Source organism: Manacus vitellinus, unplaced genomic scaffold, assembly GCF_001715985.3.
Source record: "Manacus vitellinus isolate BGI_N305 unplaced genomic scaffold, ASM171598v3 scaffold_29_pilon, whole genome shotgun sequence".
NCBI lineage: Eukaryota > Metazoa > Chordata > Aves > Passeriformes > Pipridae > Manacus > Manacus vitellinus.
Window position 1 is genome coordinate 8,851,669 of NW_021940207.1, and position 26,279 is coordinate 8,877,947.

Here is a 26,279-nt window from a genome sequence, read left to right on the forward strand (position 1 = left end):
CAAACGAGTAAAGCCCACGACAATGTCCTAGCATTGACCTGTGCACAATTCCTGCCTGCGGCTTTGCAGAGTGAGATTCAGAGAGCACGCAGAGCCCTCAGCGCAGGCCCGGGCTGAGGGCACGGACCACGGCAAGTCCCTGCAAGGTGAGGCAGGGTGTGAACGCCCCAGCCAGCCCAGCTCACCACGGCAGGGTGAAAGGCAGCTCACAGCCCCAGAGCAGAGGCACGGCGCGCTGTCCTGCCGGGTGGCCCAAAAATAAAAAAAAAGGGCCCCCCACCACTCACCCGTGTTTTTTCGCTCCGTGCTTCCCCAGAAACCCGGCCGGGTCTGCCCTCCTGCGCCCTACCCTGCGGCACTACCACCGGACCCCGCAGGTTCCGAGCGCCTTCCCCCGCCCGGCCCCACAGGACCCTGCGGCGCCGAGCCAGGCGGCACCGCCGGGCCCCTGCCACCGCCCTCACATCCACACCCTGCTGAAGGTCGCCGGCCTGAACGAGGGCCGGCGGTGGGCAGCCCCTGTCTCCTGTCCCTGTCCCCGAGTCCCCGTCCCTCCGGCGCCGTACCGGCGCTCCGCCCGCCGTGAGAGGGCCCCGCGCCTACCGCCCACTCACCCGGTACCGGCCGCAGGGGCGGCTCCGGCCAAAGGAAATGGGGCATAGAACCCTCCCCTCCAAGGGGCCCGAACAGACCGGGAACTTGGAGGCAAACAGCAGCTAAATCCACCTTTCTATAAGCACTCCTGATTTTTGAGGAGTTTGGAATTAGAGCTTGACGGGAAACACCCCTTCACGCAAGGGAACCTCTGAGCACCAGTCCGTGGTGCTGCAGCAAGAGACCCCAGTTCCAGAGCCCCAGCTGGGCTGGAGGTGGCTCAGGGGGCTCGGATGGGCTCAGATGAACCCTCCTCTCCCGAGGATCCCCTCCTGCTCCCTCCTGCACACAGAGGCACAGACACCCTCGGGAGCTGGGCCTGGCTGCCATGACCCACTCTCACAAGGCACATTGCAAACCCTCCATCTGAATTTAGGACTTTTATAGGAAATTCCAGAGCCTGAAGCATGCTGTAGGTCATCACTGTCCAGCTTTTAAAATTGAGAGCCTATTTTTATTTAAAAATAATTAAGAAAAAAAGTGGCCAGTAACCAACAGTTTCTCATAGATGCTTCGACCAACTCTTCTTTTAAAGCCCTCCACAGCAGTGCTGGGGACTTGTCCAACTATTAGTCTTTTTATGGACTCTCTGACTAGACTGACGGAGCCAATGCCTTAAAAAAGTGACCTCTTACCAAAAGATTGTTACTTCAAAATTCTGAACATATGATCACTAATACAGAGTAATCATGACTGGAAGAAAACATTAATATGAAGTGTGTGAAATCTATATGGTATTAATTGGGGAAAAGCAAATCTCTGAAGGTGAAAATCCTTAACTGTTCTTGGAGAGAAAAAAATACAAACAGCTCTAGAGAATCCACAGACAAAACCTTCAAGACAGAAAAAGATGCAAAACACTTTTCTTAAAAAATTATCATCATCTTAACACGAAGATAACATTTCCACATTACCATAACAAAGTCATTAAGTACTATTACTACTAAATTAACCAAATTGTAGAAGCAGCTGCTATACCTATTGCTAATAAGGTACATTTGTGTGAGATGTAAATTAATGCAGCTGCTGGCTGTTTGCAGTCAGACTGGCCAGGCTGATGTAAGCCCGGGGAAAGCCCAGGATTTTTATTGTTATTACTTTCAAGTCTTCTCACCTTTGATATTTTCTCATCATCTCATTAGCATGACTAAAGCCAAGTTCTAAACATTCTATCCAGGCTTACAAACTTATTTCATGTTCTGCCAAGCTCCTACCTACCGTTTTCTGTCAGCAGGCAATATATTAAGACTATTAAATTAAGATTGAACGTGATAGTTGTTCTGTCTGGGGTCCATTGCCAAATGACTGAGTCAACTATATCAGAGCACTTATCAGACCAGTATTTGTTGGCCTTTGAGCAGCAAAATGAGGAGCAGAAGCTTTTGCACTGGCCAAGACCTGATGAGGTTTGTACATTAACTGAAGACCCTTCCAGCCCATCTAACTGTCCAACTGTGTGTTCCTGACATGGCTGGTACTGAGCCATCTACTTATCTATAGGAAATGGGTGATTGGCACGATGACAGATGGGTATATATACCACTGGATATGCAACAATTCCAGGAAATAAAGCAGCCCTGGCTGCTGAAGATTTTTCAGAAATAACTGCACAGTTCAAAGAATTCTTGCCAGACATTAATTAATTAACAAGTACCCCTATTTCAAACTTTTGGAAAAATACATCCACCAAGCAGCACGTTTTCTGACTAATAAACTGTTCATAAGTTAAAAAAATACACTGCACTAAAAGATAACTAAAAAATATAATAATAATTTAAAAAGATAATTGCAGCTAAGATGTACTCCACTCTGATTACGAATGAAATAATCCCTTCCCAAGTGGGAGTTTTCTTTTCTATTCAGCTAGTTAAACTTGCGTTAGAAAAAGCTGATATGAAAATACCAGTAGCAAGAAAAAAAAGAATACAAGAGACTGCCCTTACCAGTGTTCAGACTCCTAAAAGATAAAAAACCTGAAAATGTAGTGAAGTACAAGGGCACAGAACAGAGTGGGCCAACAGACATTCCTAACCAAGCGAGTCTGGCTCCATGGGCACAGGAGGCACATCCAGCAGAACAAGCAGGCACACAGAAGGTGATGCTAAGTACTTCCAGAATTAATTTTCCTTCCCATTTACACGGTTTTGTAACACTGTAAAGAGGGTAAAATACTGCATGAATTGAATACCTGGGAATGTGCTGAAGTTATGAAACAGTCCCACCAAAGAGGGAAAATGCCAGTACTGTGTCCTGCTCGGCGCTCCCCGGGCACGTTGGTGTTAAACTGAACAGCAGTGGCCGCTCCTGCCTGCAGAAACTGCAGAGACTTGTGCACTTACCCCCACAAACGCCCACTGGCCATTACTAATCACCAGCAACCATTCAGTCAGAGGAAGAGCTATTACAGATTAACTCTACACGACTTTCAGAGTACCGTGCCTGTTTGCTCTCCAGAGGAGCTCGGTAAGCGGGGAAACACAGAGTGCATCTCTCGCAAAGGAGCTTGGAGTCTGTGCCTGAGCTCCCTGCAGACAAGAACAATGTGAAACCCCTGACAAGCCAGGCAGGCAGCTCTGGCTCAGCAGATAGCAGGGACATGAACTGAAGGGGCAAAGACATCTCGCAATTCCACAGCCAGTCATGTCCTAGGGAGATTTCAGAGAGCTCTCTTGTCATGTTTTAAGCCGTGGCTGCATTTCTGTTTGTCAGAGTGCATTTGCCAGTTGCACTGCTGAGCTGTTATATGCAAGTCAGCCTACAGCAGTTTCCAGTAATGGCATCTTATGCAACTTCTGACCTACTTTAACACATTGGAGCACTTGGAAACACGAGATCCACTGCAGCAGCTTTTTGCTTGACAGTGTTACACTGCAGCAGGAAGCAAGTCTTTAGACAAGCACATGGATCCAAAAAAATACAGATGACAGACATTAATTTTCAAGGTATTCTTCAAACCATTAGGAGCATCCAGATCAATCATCATACCTATTACTTTTAGCTAGAGACAGTTCACATTATTTAAAAAAGGTCAAAGGTTCAAGAATCAGTAAATGTTACACATGCACTGACCTGTGTGCTCTTTCTCAGCCTGTCTAGGCTGCAGTTTCCTGAAGAACACCTCAGGGAGGGTTTGTGTGTGATGGGTGATCAAACACAACAGGCTTTAGCAATACAGAAATCTTTTCTTTTGCTCCCCCAGCCAGATGTTGCAGAAGGAAGTTGTCTTCTTCTACATATCCTCCCACACTCCAGCAATAAATGAAATGTCTTTGAGAACTAAGGTCTTATCAAAGAGGATCTTTGATACTCTTATTAATTACACTACCAAGTGTGAACAGCTGGGGACCTAAACACTAGTAAAGGAAAGACAGCAAATAGAATTATTTCTACTACTAATCAGAACTAAGCTTTGAAGAGAAGTAGTAAGAAAGAATTGCAATTAGTATCCCTTCCTTCTCCCACGTAAGAAGCAGGACTCTGGACACATTCCACTGTGTGGAAATTTCAAATTTGTAATCCGATTAAGGTGTCTGACCAGTTACTTGAGTGGGCCTGCAGACACTTGTCACTGCAAACTATGTTAAAGTTCAAGAGCACTGCAGATCTTCAGACCAATGCTGGAAAGGCTGCTTTGTTTTGTTGTTTCCTTTTGCCCTCCCCAGGTTCTGTTATTAAAGAAAGGCTCAAGCATGGCTGAAGCAAACATAATACATGCCTTCATGACTTCTCCCATGCAGACAAAACAGTGAAGTCCAAATGATATCCAGTATTATTCACCAACAGCTGCTTTACCTTGTTTCTTTAATACATACTTATCACTCTTGCCCTGCCATTTCGGTATAATTTGTACCTTATTACTACAGTGCCCAAATGATCCTTCTTTTACTGCTTCCCTGCAATGCCTTGGCTTTAGGTGAGGTAAACTCTCAAAACTACAAGCATTTGGGTACACTCTTAGTTTGGGGTCACTACTTCTCTGTCAAATTGAAGGGGTTTTATGTAATGAAGGTTGCTATTCACTGAGTTCTGCTTTTGTGTCCTTTAAGATAACCAATAAAATTAAAAGGTGTTTCAGGCTTCACATGTAGGTTAATGCATCACCTTGAACCACAGTGCAAACTCTTCTAAGCCCATCAACTTAAAAACAAGGAAGTTACTATACAATTCACTGAATTGTATATACCCAACAAGGAAGTTACTATACAATTCACTGAAGCACTACAAACCTTCCCTGTCCTGTGCCTGACACCCCCCAATTCCTAACCACTCCATGGTATATCCTCCTTAACAGCTATTGTGTTACCTTTGGGAAAAAAGTCTCCTCAATCCACAGCCATATGGAGCTATCAATCCAGACTGACAGACCTACCTATAGGAACATTTCCCCTCTTTCGAAACTTACATCCTCCTGCCACACAACCTCCTTTCTCTTCCATAGCACACAAGGGTTGTCAGCCTGGAGATGACACTGCACCACAGTGAGCCTGCAAGGCAACTCCTCCAGCTCACGCTGAACCGCTGCCTCAGGAGACAGCCCTTGCTCTCGGCAGGCAGTGGGTATCCATGGATCAGCCACTGGAAAGACAGATACAAGACATCAAGTGAAGTAACTAAGACTTCCAACTACCTGGAGATATTTATCTGAGTCCAGCTTTGGTTTTTCAGAGGCGGATTTTTTTTCTCTTGTTTTCTTACAAAGTCAAGAATCAGACTCAGATCAAGAATCCCATTTCACTTTCTTTAGCAGCTGAACTTCTCTGTGCTTTATTGGCTCACTGTGCTGGGCTTCAGTCACTTGGAATGCTGAGGGTGGGTGGGGGACCAAGGGAAAAGTCTCAGAAACTTTACACCTGTGGTTATAGCTGGCTTTAAGTGAACAGTTCCGTGAATTTTTGAGCAGTTTGCCCAGAGATTCAGTAGGGGAACAAAAGGACAAGACCAAGCTGTTACTGTACCTGCTACCTGAAAAGAAGGCAAAGAAACTCGTGCAGTTTTCCTTAAGAGCACATTAAGACTTGTAATCTTATCTGTGGATTTTTTTTAAACTAACATTTAAATCAACTGGTCTGAAATTTACCACCACTTATAAGTAATGTTTAAACTAAGCAAATTCTCAACACAAATGTAGAAAGGAACTTACAGGATTACAGATGCTGTGCTAATTATATGCTAAGCTCTCCCAAAAGTTAAAAGGTAAAAGGAAAAAAAAAAAGTCAGGCATTAAGCAAAAACAACTCCTTACACTAAAACTCGCCCAAGCACTGTTACATTATGATTTTTCTCATTCACAAGAACATTTGAAACGTTTGGACAACTTAGTACTAAGCAAAAGCCATTAAAATATTTATAGTGTTAAGTAAGTGCATCTGTTCCTTTTCTAATTAAGAGTGAAGTGGCAGTTTATGAAGTTTGAATCTGCAGCCACAGCAGGTTTAAGAGAGAGCTTGTTAGGGACAATAAACCCTGGAGGAGTTATCACTGTAGGGGCTCTCTTGTGCCAGAAAAACAGAAATAGCAGTAATATGCTCACAAGTCACATAACATTTGGGTGCTGGAAGGACACGTTTTTATTCCGTACAATGTGAAGCAGATTCGGAAGATGACAGTCCTCTCTAACACATAATACACACAGCTAAGTGTACTTTGTAAAATTAAATATGGACTTATTGTTTCAAATACATCGATATCCATCAGTTCTTTTAAGGAATTGTTACCAAATCCAGATTAAACTTCCTTCAGGTAATGCAAAATCAAACTGAGGCACTGCTTCCACAGCTCCATGCAATACTCACAGTTCAGAGCTGCAGCACATAAGATTTAAGTACAGGTTAGTGAACAAAACTTGGAAATTTTCTTTATTGGCTTTCCTTAGGTGCTTGCCTGACATCTAACGAGACAAAAAAAAAAATCTTACTTTTTAGTAGTGAATTATTAGAGCTATCTGATCCAAACAAACTACACAGTGACATGCAAGCTTCTGATAACCCTCATGTTACACTGATTTTACATCAAGAATCAGTGACAAATTTAACAGACTTAAGTCATCCTAAGTTTAATCAGCTTAGCTTTTCTCCAATTTTCTTCCCTCCCATTTAGACAGGAAGAAAAACTGTAGGAAGGATCCTACAGAGGAACTCACTCTGATCTTCAGTATTAAAATGCTCTTCTAACAAGACGATGACAGCTTACATGTTTTAACCAAAGGGCAATTAGTTCAAGTAAAGCTTCCAACACAGAAGGGATATTCTTCAAAAGGAAGCTGGAAGAAAACCCCACGTGTTCTTTATTGTTGCCTAAAGAAGTAAATATCAAACCAGAAAAACAAGTCAGTATTGATGTGGAGGGTGGGCTGAACTAAATGAAATAATTATATTCTGCCAGTGTACATGGGTAGAACACAAAATCACCTCAGGTCCTTTCCAAGTTTGCAACAGCTTGTAGCAAAGGGAGACCAGTTCTGCTCATTGTAGGTGAAGCTTCTTCTCCTCTCACCAGGCAGAGCTAGATCTGACCTACAGGCAAAACTGAACAGTTGTTTCTGAACACATCTATGCCTTGAATATTTCATTAACACAGTGAAAAAAAATAAATCTATCTAAATTAAAGATTTTTCATGATAGATGATATTAACAGAATGATTTTTTTCTATAAAAGCACTAGTTTTCAGGTATACTGACTAGAAACATTAAAAAAAATTCATTAAAAAGCTTCAGTAATTTGACAATAGACTTAGTGTGAATGCTGATGTGTTTTAACCAAGTGCCCAACCAGCAAGATGATGCTTGTTTCACTAGCAGGGAAGACAAAGCTCTGAATAATTGCATAAAGTTAAAAATTGAAGCTTCAAGTATTCTGAGGTTTTGAAATCCATACTCAGAGCTGCCCACATACTTTTAGCATCTACTATTTTTCCAGTAAACCTTAAATTATACGATTAAATCTTTTTTCTTCATCACAGGAGACCCATCTCATTTTGTAAGAAGACCCAAGAGTACACTCTGAGTGCTTAAGTATGCAAAGTTCCTGTTCAGCTTCAAGTTCTATTTGACTCATACCCTCCAAAAGTTATGAAGAATAAGCTTCACAAAGAGGTAGAAAAAATCCTGAAATAGGGCAAATTCTGGTTCAGTGCCAGGTTCCTGAGAACACTGCATTTAAAAAATTGTAGGGAATCAGCCAGCAGGGCTTGGACAGAGAAATATATTTTTCATTTTTAAATCTCCTATTACAGAGGCAGAGTATTAAAACCACAAAACCCAGTACCCCCCTCCCCACTCCTGTTTTTGTTTCTATACTGATTCACAACTCCTTTAGTCTGCAACTCTTCCTTTGCATTCGAGTTTTCTCTCTCTGCTGCTGAGGAACTACTAGAGCAGACATTTCAGTACAAAAGGAAAGGCTTTTCATTACTAGTGTCCTAGAAGCAGCATCATCCCCAGCTGGAAGTAACTGCAAGTCAGGGCTGAATGTCATTTGTCCTCAAGGGATCATCTTATCTACTGCATGATGGATGTAAGTAGAGCCTGCAGCTGACTTGGTGTCTCAACAATCTTGTCTCCAGCTTCCCCTCTAACCCCGGGGGGTGCTCACGGGAGGGATGGCAGGGAGAAGGTACCTCAACTGACTTGGACACCAGGGGGTTGTCAAGGTGGTATGAAAAACAGAACCTGCAACAACAGGCAATTTCACAATGTTTAAAATTAAAAGACACTAAAAGTTACCAAATAAGTAAGTATTTAACAGTATAAAAGTTAAACATTTCAGGTTTCTGATAACAAAGTAGTAAATTTATATCTTTAATCAAAATTTATAATGAAGTCTAATTTACTGTAAAATTCACATGAAGGAAATCAGGAATTGTATTCTATCCTAACAGTCTATACACCTGTTTACTATTAGGTAACTGCTGCATCATTTACTTACTTGAAACCCACAAATAAATATGAGAACCAGTTCAGTTTAATTAAATAGTTTAAAAGACTAGACTCACTCATTACCTACTTAGGTTTTACATGCTAATTTTGATAGCTGTACCCTTTCAAAAATTTATTTCTCCCCCCTCCCCCAACTGATAATCCTTATGTGTTTAAATTTAAAAAAAAACCAAAACAACAAACACTTGTACAGAATCTAGGGAGAACAGGAGTTTATTGAGTTTTACCTGTCTGAAAAGTGCTGGTGAAGAGTTGCCATTTCATGCTTTGTCTATATAGATAAGTCAAAAGAGAAATTGTTGCAAAAAACAAACTCATTTGAAAACTGAGTGTTTTTCCAGAAGTTCTTACCATTCCTAAGTGAACACAAATGTGAAAAGTTTTTACATGAAGTGAATCCTTTTCATTGTCAGATGCAACATCTACATTTAAGTTCCCTCACAACTATTAAAATACTTTCAGGCAGTATTAATACACAGAGAAGCAATTAGTCATATCTTCAAGAAGCCAGGTATCCCAGCTCTAAAAGTGCATCATTTAAAACATTAGTAATGGAATATTTTAAAAGAACATCTCATTCAGTATTAATGCATGCCATTATTACAAAAATATCCATTGCATATTGTAGGAACAACAACTTTCTTTTGTAGACAACAAAAAAGCATGCTGAATGGTATCAGATCAGTATAAATCTATTTTTAATGAGGTTTAAGACACTGTTCAAGTCCCATTAAGAGCAGCTTCCTCCAACTGTGCACCAGTGTAAACTTGCACAGCTGTTAAAAGTTTTTCACTAATGTGGCTTAGACTGGACTCAAACTTTTTTAAAGCAGGGCAATAAGATTGGATCTTTAATTTTAGAAATCCTTCATTTAATTTGTTTAAATAAAATATTAAAAACCACTGTAACAATTAGGTACAAAAGCCTATTAAGTAACAAATTTAGGCCTAACTAGCAGAACGTACAGGTATTTACACAAATGCGGATTCGCTGTGGTCTTTAATATTAAGAAGACATCAGAATGTGGACCATGTGCTCAAAAAAACACACCCCCCAAGACCAAACCAAACAAAACCCTGGGGAAGAGTAGCATAAATCACATGTCAGCACAGCTGCCCAAGTTACAGCCCAATGGAATGGGTCAGCCTGGTTTAATGTGAGCATCAGGCACAAATAAACCAGTCTGTTTGTAGGCATTTTAGCAACTGCCTTTGGAGTTACACTGCAGGTAATCCACTGCAGCTCAACAGGATATTTCTATGAAGCAGCTGATGATACCAATTTTCTAAATGGATGATGATGAAATACACACAAAGTCCAAGATGAAAGAGCAGATGAAGACATGAGATGTTAAAATGATGCAACGAAACAGATATATAAATTAAACAGGAATGTTTAATCAAGACAATCCTTTCTTTTTCCTTTTTTTTTTCATAAACAGAGGTTCTTCAGAAAACTTTTTAATTGGAAAATGAAAGCCTATTCCCACAATAGTGAAGCCACTTTTTTCAAGCAGCTCTGTTGTACAACTGTTACCATGACCCTAAACAATTTAAACTGTTTGCTATCAATATTTCTGAACTAAAAAGTTTTAAAATATTGTATAGATTTTATTTGTGCTCCACATATTACAAGCAATTAACAACACAAAGAAAGATTCAATTCCTCAGCTAGAACACCAAACTCTATACCAAGTATTACATGTACACAATACTTGCACAGTGACAAGCACAAGGAAGTACTAGTTGAGCACTTACTTTCAGAAATTCATACCAACTCTTAAAACTCATTTCAATTCTCCCACGCCACCCAGTCTACAATTTAAGGCATCTCCACTCAGCCATCCTTCCACCCACCCACTCCCATCCACACGATTTACGTTGGAGGTGTTTACTCTTACAAAGAACTCACTATGTCAATCAGGTACCATTTATTATTTATCCCTCTAACTGTGTCAGCATTGAGATATGACAGTTAAACCAGTGTTAAATCAATACAATATTTACAGAGCACAGCACATTAAGCTTGAGACACTCACTTGGGGGATAAAACCACGTTTTAGAACAGGACAAAGGTCACCATTATTATGTGTTTGAAAACAGCTATTTACAGGTCCCTATGACATAACTATAGTCTGTACACTGTTCCAATGGGGCAGGCAAAAGCAGGATAGGCATTTATTTTAAGGGATTTTAAACATACAATTTGGAAGCATATTATTATGCTACCCTGAACGCCATAAACCACCTTAACATTCTCCAAGGTGGTCTCATATCCTAAGAATGGCATGTCCAGCTGATACAAAACAGACAACACAACATTTACTTTGTGGAGAACATTTACTCCAGCTATTCAGACATCTGAACTTTGAAGGTAATTCGTCCCAGAAACTTGTCACGGTCATCTTCATTTTTTAAATTAGGTGAGCCCAGGATCTTGCACTCAATTGCTATTTCTTCTTTGGTACTGTTGGGGTGAATTGCTAGTTGAACAGCCACTAGAGGCTGTAAATAGTGAGCCTAGTAAACAGAAAGATGGGGAAAATATTTGAGAGACCAGAGTAAGTTAGCATTAAATTAACATCTAATCTTTCAGAACAGTTCGGAAAAAAACTAATTAAGAACCCAACTTTTCAAAGCCCAACCTGACTCAGGTAAGACACTTTTTTTTCCAAGTCAGTCAGGTAAACATTCTTCATACTACTTCTTAACTAATCTATTAAAGATAATTTAATTCATACTATCTTCAAGAAGCATATGTCTTTACCCTTTTCTATTATATTAGGTCCAATTTTTCTAGAAACCTCCACTTGAAACAAGCTCAGAAATTAGTATCTTCCTTCCTATCCATTCTGTTGTCTCTTCTGCTTGTTTTGGGTTTGCTTTGGGGATGGGTGGGTGTAATTGCTATAGAACCTAACTTTTCTAGCAAGGTTTTAAGTGTGATTCAACAAATGCCAATGAACCAGCTTCCCTCCTACCCTATGCCATTGTTGTTTGTTCAGCAAGAAACCATTCTAAAAGGTATACTCTGATAGCTTTACACAGAGACCTTTCCTTGAACATCTTGACAGTATCCTTCCTGGTCAGTCATATTTGGTGGAACAATTACAACTGCTGACTTTGCTCCCTTATAATAAAAATTAAAATTTAAAAATGAGAGCAGAACCAATTTTTTTTTTTGTCAACACAATATTATACCTCACATCCAATTCCATTACTCTTGTAAAGTGCTTATGAATTAAATAAGAGCTTATTTATTATACATTGTTAAGGCAGCTTTTCATCCAATGTTCATAAAGTATTTCCATAATTTATTAATATTTTTAGGTCAATACTGCTGACTGCTGATTAAGCAAAATTATTTATTTTCCTGGTAAGAATCCATAAGTAATGGACTAAATAAAACACTGCAGTATTATACAAACATAAGCCTCAAATTTTAATTGAGCAAAATCTTGTGTTAAGATTTTTTCCCCCTCATTAATTTAAAGGACTCCTTAATACATTTCTGTTGGTTTTAGGCATCTTGTCTACCAGAGGAAACACTACAGAATACTCAGTCTCCTTTGCAAAAAGTGATGTCATGGAAGGGGATGTGCTAAAATCTTTAATATGAAGTACTAGAAGTAGATTGAAGTAACTGCTTTCACTGGATAGTGGTTTTACTACATCAGAAATTTTCCTGTGCTCCAATGAACTTCAGACTGGGAGGGGGAAATGCAGCAAGGCAAGGTACCCTGAAAACTCTCCAGCTGTAAGGGTGACACCACACTTGAGGTACTGAATTTTCTAAAAATCAGAACTGAAATTCCCATGTTTCCTCAGGGAGAGAAGTCTTGTAACCACCAAGATGTTTTGAATAAGTACACAACTTTTTATGATGTTCTGAAAACAGATGTACTTTTACTCAAGAAAAATTTGGGGGAGGAGGGAAGAGGGTCAGCATCCTCATTAACTATATCAAATCATCTAAAAAAGGGAACATTCTCTAAGGTCAGTGAGTCTGGCTCATTGTACTGAGCAGCAAAAGACAAATAACCATCCTGGACCACAAGTGACTAAAAAAGAGCAGATGCTCTCAGTACTGATGCTTTACAGCCACTTCTTCATTAGGACAATGCCCAGATTATTTCCTCAGGTTTGAGAAAGCATCTCTAATCTCATCAACCACTGTGCAATTTCTGCATATCAAATATTCCTTATGAGTACCTCATTACAAAGTTCAAACTTCAGAATCAATCTGATCTTGCTAACTGTAAATGCAAACAGAACCAAAACATTCACCACATGAAGACCATCATTAAGGCAGACTTACATGCAAGCTTTTCCCATAGTATGGAAAGTACATCAAGTCTATCAGGCCATGAGGAGGAAAATAATTTATAGCAACCATGCCTTCATCCTGTAATTGGAGACAGCAAAAAAAGCAAAAGTTAACATCTGCTTGCATAGAATTGAACACAAAATTAGAATTATAACCCAATGATAAAGCACAAGATACCTAAAAAAAAAAAAGGCAACTGACCTACAAACTTATAGAATAACTTTTAAAATACACTTATTTTTGGCAAATAGTTACATGCTGCACACATCTGCTACAGTAAGGATTAACAGTACTATTTAAATTAGCAATCATGCTTTTCTTATGAGTCAAAGAAATGGCAAAGGGGGAAGAGGACATTCATTGTAATGAATAATTTAACAACCAAAAATCACCCCTATATAACTAAAATCCCAAGTATCCACAAGCAAGCCTGGATGTTTCCTTCAAATATAGGTCACCTAAAAAGAAATCCAAGTTTAAAATGGTGATGTTACTAGACTTCTGTGTGTCATCACCACCTCAGAGGAACAACATATACACATGCATGCCTTCTCACTCAACTGTCCCCTACAATCCCAAATTTGGGAATAAGAAGTAGCTACCTACAAAGTTGCTGCCTAATTTCTGACTAAGGAATCTGTGAGATATACCAAATATGTGGATGTGACTGAGCAGTCCAGACAAAGACACCTCTCCCTACACACAGTATTCTTCAGGATTGTGTATCCTGGCAGGATGTCAAATCACTAGGAAATGCCCACATCTAACATGACTTTCTGTAATAAGATAAATATATTGCATAATCAAGGGAAATGCCATTAAAACGATCCCCCCAATACTAAATGTATCTTCAGACCATCACTGCTTGTTCAGTGTAATACACAAGTTCAAAGTGTATCAGCAACTGTCATGGCTTTTTCTATACTACCACATACAACAGCTGTGATTTTGAACAGGTACTCTACAAAGTTCAGAAGACAACTCCAGTAAGATCAAAAAATAGTAAAGAACAAACCACAGTTTAAGATTACCTTCTTCTGACCTCCTTAAAAGAACATACAATATGTTTTTTAGGATATGGCCCCATTCCCGTTCCTTTGCAGTCTAAATTATTGCAATTCTTCAATATATGTTTATTAAGTATTTTGAACCTTAAGCTAGCAAATATAATCTCTAAGTAGAAATGTGTTGCTTTTCACCATTATACTTTATTTGAAGCTCATGCAGCTGAAAATACTAATTTTTCAAATATATTTTTGAAATAACGGTTAAAAAATCAGAATAACACAGGAAAGATAAATAGTGCTTTCTGGAGCAGCTAAACACAAGGCATGCATGCAGTCAGAACTATATAGGCATTAGGCTACCAGTGCAATAGCAGAGGGGTTCTGGGACATGCAGCTGCCTGTCTCATGCAACTGCTGTGGGGTTTGGGATTTTAATAATTCTAATTAATATCCCTACACAATTAAATAAAAACAAACCAAAAAACACCTAAACAAGCTGCTTTGGTGAAGAACTCCAAGAATCAGTCCACTAGGGAGTGTCACTTTATCTGCTTACCCTTTAGTTTCCACGAAGAGTTGCTGACAGTCAGCAAATCTAAAATCAGAAAATGTAGCTGGACAGATGGACTTTTACCTCACTAACTTGGTCTTTATTAAAACTGTGTCTTAGAAAAAATAATTTTCCAGATATTAAAATAATATTCAAAGACCCAAGGAAAGAACTTGGGCAGGAATGGTCTTAATAACTTGAGAAGAAGAAATGGTATCACTGCACAAGATAAAGAGCAGTATGCATTAGTGGAAACTGTAAACCAACAAAGATTTCTGTCACAAAAAGCAGGTTAACTCAGATCCTGACTATGCTGACAGGAGCAAGGCACGTAGTGTCGTTCATACAACCATTCTTCGTTCTTGTACACTAGAAAGTGATACCTAGTACAAAGTCAAGATGGTCACTAAACAGAAGAAATTAATGTATTTTGGAATTAAGGCTTTTTTTCTTTAGTTAAAAAAAAAAAACTCCCATCAAATCTACCAGTCTTCAATAGAGGTAAGTTTTAACTTGAAAGAATACTGCAAAAAAATGTTCCAGTGCACATGAAACTGCACATCTCCAGCCTCAAACAAAAGACCTAAAACGCTGATCTTCAAACTTGGAAACACCATCTTGTGTTGGTTTGTTTCTCTTCGTGGAGATCAGCAAGACTACAGCAGATCAGTTCCTCCAGGGTGCAGAGGGAAGAACCAGCTGTAATTAGTGTCTGACACTGCAAACAGAACCTACAGAAAATACTGTGATGATGGACACTACTAAAAGGGCAGAGGCAGAAGCATCTCCAACTGTAAGTGTGCTGACTTTGAAATCACAGATCTACCTTTTTAGTTTTTCCATTTAAAAAAAATCCCATAGAAAAAGTACAGGGAGAAGAAAGAAGAATTGCCTCACAGGAGAATGCCTGAAGAACATGGATTTCACACTGAAAAATTTAAATGATATTTCAGGTGACAAAGACTGGCAGGATGTGCAGAGAGAAGCTATTAACCTCATTTTGTATGTGAGAGACTTGTAAAAACTAAAGTTCCATTTAAAAGTCAGATGGTGTTCAGTCCAGGCAGACACTTGCCCAAACTGCTCTCAGTACACATAACAGTGATGCACAGCAAGTTCCACCTGACCATGAGGAAGAACTTTGTTACTGTGCAGTGACTGAGCACTGGAACAGGTTGCCCAGAGAGGTGCTGGAGTCTCCCTCACTGGAGATATTCAAGAACTGTCTGGACCCAATCCTGTGCTCTAGGACGACCCTGCTTAGCTCATCATCAGGGAACTTCTAACTATATTCTATCTTTATTAAATAAATTCGCTAAGTAATTTGTACTTATAGAAAAAAAATACATATTATTTATTTCAAAGTATCTCAAAGGGTAAACATAATAGTAAAAAAGCCCATCATTATCAACCAAGTTGTTATCAAACTTATTCCTTTCCTACTGAAACCAGCCAAGAGGATAGAAAAAGGATCGTCTGTAATTTGCTTACTACAGCTTCTACCACTGTCTCATAGAGCATCCATACAAAAAAGATGAAGAAATAGAATCATCATAAAATAGGATTATCATCAATGTTTTATAAATCTATTGAACATTAGCTCTCAACACACCACAAGGCATTTCAGGTGGAAATGAAGATGGATCTCATTCAGTATTTTCAATAAGGACTTGTGAGATGCAAAACTAAGTTAACTCACTGATGGGCACAGGCTGTAAGTAGTGCAAAACACTTCAGAGAACTCGATCCCTTTAAAATGATGATAAAAAATTACAGAGCAAGGACCAAAAATAGTAATATGAAATTCAACTTCAAGAACTGACATCTACAAATACAGACTGGGAAATAACCGAAAGAAAGATCTAAATATTAGAACAATTAAAATAAAGACTAAGTGTATTACAAACAGCAAATTCACCTTGAGACACTTTTATTATTTCCAATGTGATTACAAAGGGAGAAACTGTGCCATTAACCATAGCTCAGCTAGAGGACAACCTCTGTCCAGTTTGGGTTATCACATTATGAAAAAATTATAAACTAGACAAGTCAAAGAAGAAAGAGACTATTAGAACAAGCTTAATTGCTTTATTTTAAAAACCAAGTAATTCCTTCAAGAGAAAAACGTCTTTTTTGAGAATGGAAGCAAAGAAATCAGTTTCAAATAAGAAAAGGAATCACCTTTGCTTGCAATGGACTGTCATGGAGAGATCAAAACTTTCAAAGACTCCACAAAAATCAAGTATTAAAATCTATGCCTCCCCCAGGTACCCAGGAAGAAAGCAGAAACCTTACAAGTATTTGTCTCGTTAACTGATGACATTTCCCAGCCCACATTTTTACCAGTCACCTCCAGCTAAAAGCCAGGACTGCGCCCTTCACTCAAGCTACAAACTTACCAAGGCTTTCACTGCTCCCCCAGCAGTCAGTAATTATTATAATTACCATAAAACATTCTGTAGAAATCCATTGGTACATAACAAATATGCATAATTAGCTGTTATTGTGAGTAGTTTATACTTGATTTGAAGGCAATTTCTACTTGAGCAGTAACATTAGTTTCCACACACAGTGTCTTACCCATCATTTACAAAACTGTCTAAGGTGCACTTGCAGCATGGAGAAAAAATAAAAATATAGGTTATGAAATGAGAAAACAAAATATAACTCACAATAAATAAATAAGACCACAAATAACATGTATGTATTTTCCACCACTCTACAGCAAAAAACAGGTAGCTAAAACACATCTAAAGATGAATGAACAACAACTGAAAAATATTTTTATAAGTACACTGAAGAAATTAAAGACACTAAAACTAAATTAGACATACAGCAAGATGAAAAACAAACAAAAATACAAAGTCTCTAACAAGAAGGAAAGAGTGAAATAAATTACTTCACTATTCATCCTACTCATAAGGAAAATTAACTACACACTTATTTCTTACATTCAGGACTGACCTTAGGTGTACACTGTATACGTGGTTCTCCTTCGGGCTTTAATCCAATTATCTAGAGGAGAGAAGGTTACAATATTTACAGATCTTTCTCCCTCTTTCCAATTTTACAGACTGAATTTGACTTTTCACCTCATTAAATGACAGCGTTCATACAGGGAGTAAATCTATTCAGTGTCATTTTTACCTGAACACAATTTTAAATTAGGACAAAGATTTAAAGTATTGTTAAGTTAAACAGTTTACTCAAATTAACTCAAATAGTTACAGTAGCCATAGAAAAGACTGTTATTTTATATTCAGCATGTAGCATTAATGGTTCAACCAATTAGCAATTCAAGTAATGTGCAACATCACTGAAAAGTCAAATACTTAGTGCAGTTTTCATCACCTTTCATAGTTTAGGAGTTACAGAATGCATTACATCCTAGCTAGATTTCTGCACCACACATATGAAGTAAAACATACTTTACTTGCAGAGTGGCCTAGAATCCATTTTACAGAACAGTAAGCAAAAGCAAAAAGCAAATTACTTCTTAAAACAGGGGATTCAGATATTTTGATGCAAGTAGTCAAAGCCAATACTTCTAAGTATTAGAAAGCTCAAAAAGCTCACTTCACTCTACTCTCTGAAAACATGAATTGCCAGACCTTTCAGTAAATTACACTATTCTAGAAATGCAGATATCTCAAGTAGCAAACTGAACACATATTTCACACATTTTTCATACAGCAGTACTTGGGAGAACTTATACTAAGAATTAAAAAGAAGCAGGCACTTACTCTGTTCATTTTCACAATCACACAGGGAGTTCCTTTGGAATACCCAAAATTCGTATCTTCCTTTCCAGAGCACTGCCCCAGATCAGAGAGGTTGAATCGACAGGCCTTTTTAACAGCAACATCATTTTGCTCAAAAATCTTCCCTGGTGTACAATCTATGTTTTGGGACTGCTTTGACTCATTGTATGCTATGAAACAGAAATAGCTTATAAGTCAATTGGTAGAAAACAAATAAGCAGCCAAAGCCTGCTGATGCCTATATAAGTATATAATTTGACAAGTGTTACTTGTCAAAGAGTTCTCTCAAAGAACTATTTTCAGAGCACTGTCTCTTACATCCATCTTAAACACTTTTTTGAAGTCTTATCAGGAAGTGGCACTGCACTTGAATGAAAGAATAAAAAGAGTATTACAAAAGAAGTAATACTGTCTTGCTTTTCAAATTGTAACAATAGTCACAACTTCATAAATTCCTGTACATAAACTTATTACATGTTCTAAACTAATAACGTATTAAAATATAAACAGTCAATTTTTTACCTGGAAACTGAACCAGTTTTCTGTTTGCACACGTTTCTTTTACAAACGCACAGGAAAACTTCAAATACTTCAGTAAGTAATATTAAATGGCCTCTACATTTACATCAGGTAGTATAAGATCCCAAATTGTTTCTTTGTGTTTTGCAAGTACACAGATCACACTGCCACAAATGCTAATCTATTCACATTAAGGATTTTTTGTGGGGTTTTCCCCTCCCTTACCCTCCACCCCACCTCATTAACAAAGTAAAATGGAGAAAGGGAAAGTTCATCCTCCATGCAAGACCCACAAAACTGCAGGAGGCAGGTAATCATGACATGCAGCATTCCTCCCAGGAGCCTTGGCTGAGCTCTGAAAGAAAATCCTACTCATAGAAGCTTTTAATAGGCACCAAAACTATGAATATGGAGAGATTCAAGAATAGCTTGTGTAGCTAACAAAGCAACTCATGCACACAGCACCTTCTCAATTCTGATTTACAACTTTTAAGGGGTTAAACTTACTAATATTTTAATTGATTTCTGTATTATTAGAATAAGTGTACATGCAGGCACATACATAGAATAACACATGACAAACTAATGATTTTGCCATCCTTCAGTCTTGCCTGTGTTACCTTTTCTCCATGTTCTAAATTCAGTATTTTAATATCACTGCCCATAAATACTATGTATCGGGGTGAAAAGTAACAAATTGCAATTAATTTAATCTTTGTGTGCCTTATTTTTTCAAATAGACACTTAAGGTCTTAAGGCTACGGGATTCTCAGTTATGAAATGATTTAGATTAATTAGGTAAGTCTTGACAAACTTTGTCTCCAAATACATGATGTATGTTATTTTACATTATATTCTCTTGGCATATGTAATTTCTACTTACAGTATTTAAATAACCATGACACCAAAACACTGGACTAGGAGACAAAACTCTCCATTATGTACTCCATTATTCCTCTTGCCCAGGGCTCCCTGTCCAATATAGGCATCAATACTTACCTTCTTCTGCAAAGTATATACTTTAATAACACACATATCTGTAGTAATCCTGGACTTGCACAAGTCTCCATTAGCAACTAGTAACTACAGGCAAAAAATGAAAGTAATGTTCTCAAGACAAAGATTCCTGAATTACTTGTGGAGTTTGAAGTAACTTACATTCAAGGAAACTTTTAAGTGTAGTAACATATTCCAAATATGACTGGCTGTCACTCTTGTTAAAGTAAAATTCCAGTGCGGTGTCTGGCTTTGGTGAGATCATAAGTCCTTAAAAAGAAAAAGTAAAAGTTAGGAACTAAACGACTTCTCTTTCCTACACCACTCCAACCTATTCAATATACCCATAAATCGGAAAATGTCCATCTGTAAAGAAACATCAGCGTTACCCCTACATTCCACAGTACTGGAAGGTAGTTTGTGTTTGAAGCCACTTATCAAAATCAACATTACATTAATTAATATTTAAATCCAACCCAGTGCATAGCTGCAATTCACAAAGCAAACCCAAGTGATTAGGAAAAGCGAAATTAGCAGCTTAATCAGCTTTAATCAAAGATTTTTACCAATTCACTTCCTATTTTCCATACTCAGCAAATTAAACTTAAATAATCGAAAAAATACCCAAAACCACACCCAGAAAGCCTTCAGTTCAAGCAATGGTTCAAAGTTTCAGGCAGTATAGAGTGAAGCTATGATTGTATTTTTTTCATAGAAACTCACACAAAAAAGCATTTTAAAAATCTTGATTGTGCGTAAAGATGGCTTGAAAGTTACCCCAACCAAAACAGACAAGCCAAGGTGGTTTCTGTTCTTCTCCTCCATGTCCTCAAACAGAAAGTTTAGGCACCATCTGTTTCACGAGAACACAAGACACTTCATGAAGCCCCGGGCCGTGTCCCTGGAGAGGTGGATGGCTCAGCCAGGCCCCAGGAATGCTCTGGAGCTGCCTCCAGGCCCAGCAGCACCAGCATTCCCAGTGGGACTATGGCTCCACTTGGCTGCTGGCTCTGGGTACCGGAGCAGGAACCCCCCAGCCAGGCAGCCAGGGCTGGCAGCACAAACACGGACATGGATTGCCAAGGGCTGGAGTGATGAAAAAGGCACACGTGGAGTGTGGGCCCTTGACAGAGCTGAATGAACTGTCCTTCCTCCCAGCACATGGCTCAAGAAAGGTGCAGTGTTAAATCTTAGGGATTTTTCTGTAGCAGGTGAAAGCAAAAGACACACTCCTTGCTAATACCCAGCCTGTGCCATCAGGAGTTTGTCACTAACAGAGACAGCCAATGCTTCTATTATTCACCACAGCTTCAGCAGCAGATGAAATAGCACCACACCACCAGACACTGCAGAAGAGTTCAAAACCTCTTCAAAAAAGGGTGTGTGACTGATTGCTTTATTCACAGCACCTTAGGGTAATTTTTATTTAATATAAATAATTAGCACAGATAAAAACCCAGCAGCTGTGATTAACAAGTGAGTGTCCATGCATCTGTCTCTTCAAGTATAGCTGAGAACTGACACTGTAGTCCCACCAAAAAAAAACCCAAACAAACCAAAAAACCACAAACAAAAACCCCCAAAATACCAACCTATATTTTATCAGATTAACTTTTTCCTAAGTTAGAATATTAAAATGGTTTGATCAAAGTCAAATTTGGCATAAAGAAGTTGCAATTAAAGCAACCAATTGTATCAGCTTAGGATGCCATGTAGTTTCCTATTATCTGGCAAAACCAATTAAAACTAGATTCCCAAATGAATAGAATTTAAGGTAGAAAACAAAATTCATCTCCCAAAAAAAAATTAAATAAATCAGGCCTTCTGAATATAAACTAAACATTTAAGATGATAAGAGCGCAGTGGGAAGATAAAGATGGAAAATATGTCTTAATGTTGGATTCTTAACATGTTATACTGCAGTTAATCAATCACAGTAAGGTTTTTGAAAGCATACCAAAAGTGCAGGTCTAAGGCTTCACCTACAGAAATGACCAAGCTTCTCAAATGAAGGCAGGATTCACTTACAAATACTTTCAACTGGGAAATAATAAAGATATATACTAAACATTTATCACGAACATCTCTCAGATTCTAAAAAAAATCCAGATATAATTTAATGCTTTTTTACTCTAGGTCTTTTTTAAGATTCCCAATAAATCACAGATCCTCTTTTCTGCAATAGCAGCAGTTAAATTATTTCCATGGAAGCCACAACTAAATGCTTCAATGACTGACAGTCCATGTAAACCTACAAATACTATTTTAACTGCAGATTACTTTGTACCATTACGTTTTCTGGCCTTTACACTGATCTGGGATTCAACAAAATACAAGACAATTATTAGTGGGGCTGAAAAATCACTGAAGGGGTTTTACACACCAAAGGCTTTTGAGGGATAAGAGATTATTATTATTATCTATGTGTTTTTCAAAGGGAGTAATGACAAAATAATTCAACTAGTCATCAGTGAATGAAACAATCATTTGGAGAGATTTATTGCTTCAGTGGAACTTCAGAAACACCCTAGGAGGAAAGGACTACTTGAATTTCAGTGCATCACAGTCTGCCTAAAGACTATGGTGTAAATTCTACAGAAAAAGCTATATGAAGGACTGATGCATAGACTGAGAGAGATGCAGGATTTGGGCTCTTCTAAAGGATCAGAATTAACAGCCTCAGCACAGGATCACATCTAAGACTGTAAGAGAGATTTTACATTATATTACAATTCCAAGAGGGATTTTAAAAAAATCATCTGGATTTGATTTATATCCCAGTGTACAAAGCAAGTAAAATAAAAATTATAAAATAAATCAATTGTGAGATTTCCAAATATGTTTAACAAGAGTAAAACCATTGACCTACGCCATCCAGGTTTTGTATGTAGAATTTGTTTTTATAATTTAAAGTCTTACAGCCCGGAACATTACATGTTTCACTGCAAGTGAAAAATGACAGAGTTAAAGAGGAACACTGAAACAGAGACAAGCAACTTTATTAACTTTTATGTATGAGTTACTAAAGACATGGTTAATAAAAAGATTTAATTCAGAAATGTTACAGGAATTCTTAAATTAAAAACTAATTGTGGCATACATAACTTTTTAAACAAACATCCCCTATGACTTATTTCAAAGTCAAGGAAAATACCCTGAATTGCAAGAGAGAAATGTCACTCAAGTCCAGCATTAACTCACAGCTCCTCACAGTTCCATCCACTACCAAGGTTCTGACTTCCACAATGGAAATGGGGAGAAATGGTCAAATAAGCCACCTTCTTTTTTTCCTCATTTTTTTTTCTTTTTTTAAATTATTCTTTGCAGCATCTAGCCCATTCTTAGCTTGAAACACAACACAAATCCTCAAAATCCCTTACAAGACAACACTTGTTAGAGAAGGCCAGAATACTACACCACACAAATTCTGTTCAGAATCCAGAGAAGTTTATCACATTGTCCAACTGCAACTTGCTCACACAAAGATTACTGTATCATCTTAAGTGTGGATGCAGCTACAAGATGTTGGTCAATTTTAAGAGTTCTGAGTTTAGAGAAAGGGGAGAGTATTTTTAAAAATAAAGTTGTCTCACTTCCACCAAAATATTAATATTGCACCATTTAGTTTTGTGTTTTAAACATAAATTTGATCCCTACGACAAGTTATTAGAAAAACTGAGATATCGAATGTTCAAGTGGCCAGACCATTTAAGTTGCATATACAAATCAAATACTTACACATTCTCCAGAAACAGTACCTAGAACACACTAATCTCTTTGGTGTAGTTAAAGTACACAGAGTCCATTTTTAAATCTTTCAGAGTGAAAATTCTTAATATTTTTCCAATATGGAGATATACCAAAACAGAGCCTATGTCAGAATTTTGTGATACATTTTAAACAATTTAAAAAAAAAAGTTAAAAAAAGGTGGAAGGGAAAAAAAAAAAAAGACAACCACCCTATTAGTCGTTCTTACTTGTGTAGGGTTTTTGTCTGTCACATACAGCTCTCTGAACCAGCCAGCAGTGGGACCAGATGGGCACATAAACAAAAGGAGCATCAGCTCCAGGAAGCAAGACACCACCTTTAGTGGCAGCTACATGTTACATGGACTTGGCTTCATCACACAACAGGACCCTCTCTCTTTAGTGGATCCCTACAGAACAGGCCAACGAGCCCTGAAATCCACAGACATTCCATGTCAATTGAAAACTACCTAATTCTGTACTAAAAACTCCAGAAAGGCCTCCAGCCCACAGTCCTTACACAGATCACACCCACAGCACAGCCTTCCTGTACCTTCTTCAAAGTACCAAACACTAATCAAGGTGGCTGTCCATCTGAGCCAAAAGAACTGGTTTATGGTACCTTTAAAACAATTTGATTAAATTATAATCCCACTTCTTCAACAGCATGTTCTCTGGATTTGCAGGTAAAATTGTGTTCTAGATACAGGAAAAATTCAACTGAAAAGAACTTAGAGGAAAACACAGCAAAAGTTAGCACATACACACAAAAAGCTACTGACTGAATTTATGCTATAAGCATATATCACTTGCCTCACATCAGGTTTTACCTTTGCACCTGCAAGTAACTGAGGAATAATCACAGTTTCCCATAAGTCGTTCACACTTCCAACAAGCTCTCAAATGAAACTTAGCTGTTAAATCAGACAGAGGTTTATGAAAAAATAAATACAGTGTTACCTGGACTAGAAATCCGGTCACGGTATTTTGGTATATCACTGCTCAGTGTCTGAAGCATAACCCACATTGTGAATGTGAAGAGTGCTGCTAGGAAGCCATAGAACACCAGATAGAACAGTAAGATCAACCCTGTAAAGAAAAAACTAAAATTACTATTTTTGTTTCATCTAATTCCATTATCTATTTTGAAAATAAAACCAGGAAATAAGCAATACAATGTCTGTAGCTGTAAATACGCCTCCAGCATACATATATAATGCACAGTGCACAACAATGCATACAAAGAGGTTTTCTTTAATACTTTCTGATTCTTAAAAATTACAGGGCATTTTAGCATTTATATTTTTAAGAGAGCGGCATTAAAAACTGCTCTTTGGGCTACAAAGGAAAGCTGGCAAAGATGACTAAGCAATGCATTAGGAAAAAAAATTAAGTTTCACTTGCTTAAGGGAATTATAGTTTTGTATCTGGAAAGGAAAGGGTGGCCGGGAAGATGAAAACTGAGTGAAGAGATATAATTATTAAACTGGATCTAAACCAGGCAGGAAGCAATTGGTGCTTCAAAAACATAGTTGATACATGAGGGAACTCCACACAGAGCATTCATTCACACATGGATCCTGTTACAACAGACTCCTCAAGGTGAAAATGCTTTCTGCTGCAGATTTTTGAAAACAAAACCAAGCCTTCTATTCAGATTTATCAAGTCTTTGCCTAACACATCCACCTGCTTTACCAATCTACCTCAGAGACCCAGCAACCTCACTGGAATTCACCAGTTACACAGATGTTACCAGCTTCAACTTGTTTCATTACTCTGGTGTACAATCCCAGCCTAAAAGAGTACATGATTCTGTTTTAAGACTGAGCACCTGAGACTTAAGGACACGCACAGACATTGTCAAAAAGTACTGAGGAAATCAGATGCTTGAAGAGAGAGCCATCTTCAAAACCTTTCTAACTCAAAACCATAACCAAATGATGACAGAAATTCAATTTTTATAGAATAGTCTAGCTATATAAGGGTGCTATCAGAAGCCAGAGATATAACCCAGGTAAAGAAAAGCACATAAAACCATTACACAACATCCTACCACTGACACTTGATTAAATGCAGTATTTTTCAGCCTTCCATAGAAAAGGACAGAGCAAAAGCAAACATGACTGTATCACAGTGATATGTACTGTCCATTGGAAGATGACAGAAGGAAGCCTAATCCTTGGCTCCTGTCCCAGAAACTATGATTGCATTTTGCACTGGAATATTCAGTGCAAATATAAACCACAGTAACCCATGACTGCTAAAGATGCAAGTACCTGTATAACTTCTGAAAGAATTCAGTGTACATCTATTAAAATAATGTGGTAATTCCCAAATTATCTTTAAGATAAATTCTCTCCAGAAACCAGCTGAACGTTATTGGATTTTTGGTTTGGTTTTAGTTTTTGATTTCACGTGTTGATAAAATTACTTACCCATCTGCAAAAGTCTGAGAGTGATCAGGTATTTAAAATATATTTGGAACCAATGAGATGCAAGATTCTATGCCGAGATTAGAAGTAGGAAAGTATGCAAACACAAAACCAAGCTTACTCTATAATGAACAAGAGAGCTTGACATCTACTGTAAACTATCTAAGGCTACTTAGGTGCTGAAAAGAGAATATAAAAATAAATAGTAGAAATCCTAGTCAACAAAAATTGCATTTGTATTTGGCACACCAGCAATTTGCTTTACTTATAAGGTTATAATTGCTTTAACTGGATCCAAAACAGAACAAGGATCTTCTAATTAATACTCAGTGTATTCTGGGCATCCCAAAC

At 38.1% G+C, this 26,279-nt stretch overlaps 1 protein-coding gene across 2 annotated transcripts; it reads right to left on the reverse strand.

The window, feature by feature from the left end:
* Positions 1–8,785: 8,785 nt before the first annotated feature.
* Positions 8,786–24,584, reverse strand: ATP1B3 (ATPase Na+/K+ transporting subunit beta 3). Of its 2 annotated transcripts, XR_003915899.1 has the most exons (7): positions 24,456–24,584; positions 19,911–20,018; positions 18,216–18,403; positions 17,437–17,487; positions 17,053–17,081; positions 12,907–12,993; positions 8,786–11,108 (listed from the first exon to the last, which is right to left on the reverse strand). XR_003915899.1 is itself a non-coding variant. In XM_018074919.1 (6 exons), the coding sequence occupies exons 1-6, from the start codon at positions 24,520–24,522 to the stop codon at positions 10,938–10,940; spliced, it is 672 nt and encodes a 223-aa protein (XP_017930408.1). In that variant the 5' UTR covers positions 24,523–24,584; the 3' UTR covers positions 8,786–10,937. The 2 variants fall into 2 exon arrangements, 1 of the variants encoding a protein (XP_017930408.1); XM_018074919.1 differs by lacking the exon at positions 17,053–17,081.
* Between the last annotated feature and the right edge of the window lie 1,695 nt (positions 24,585–26,279).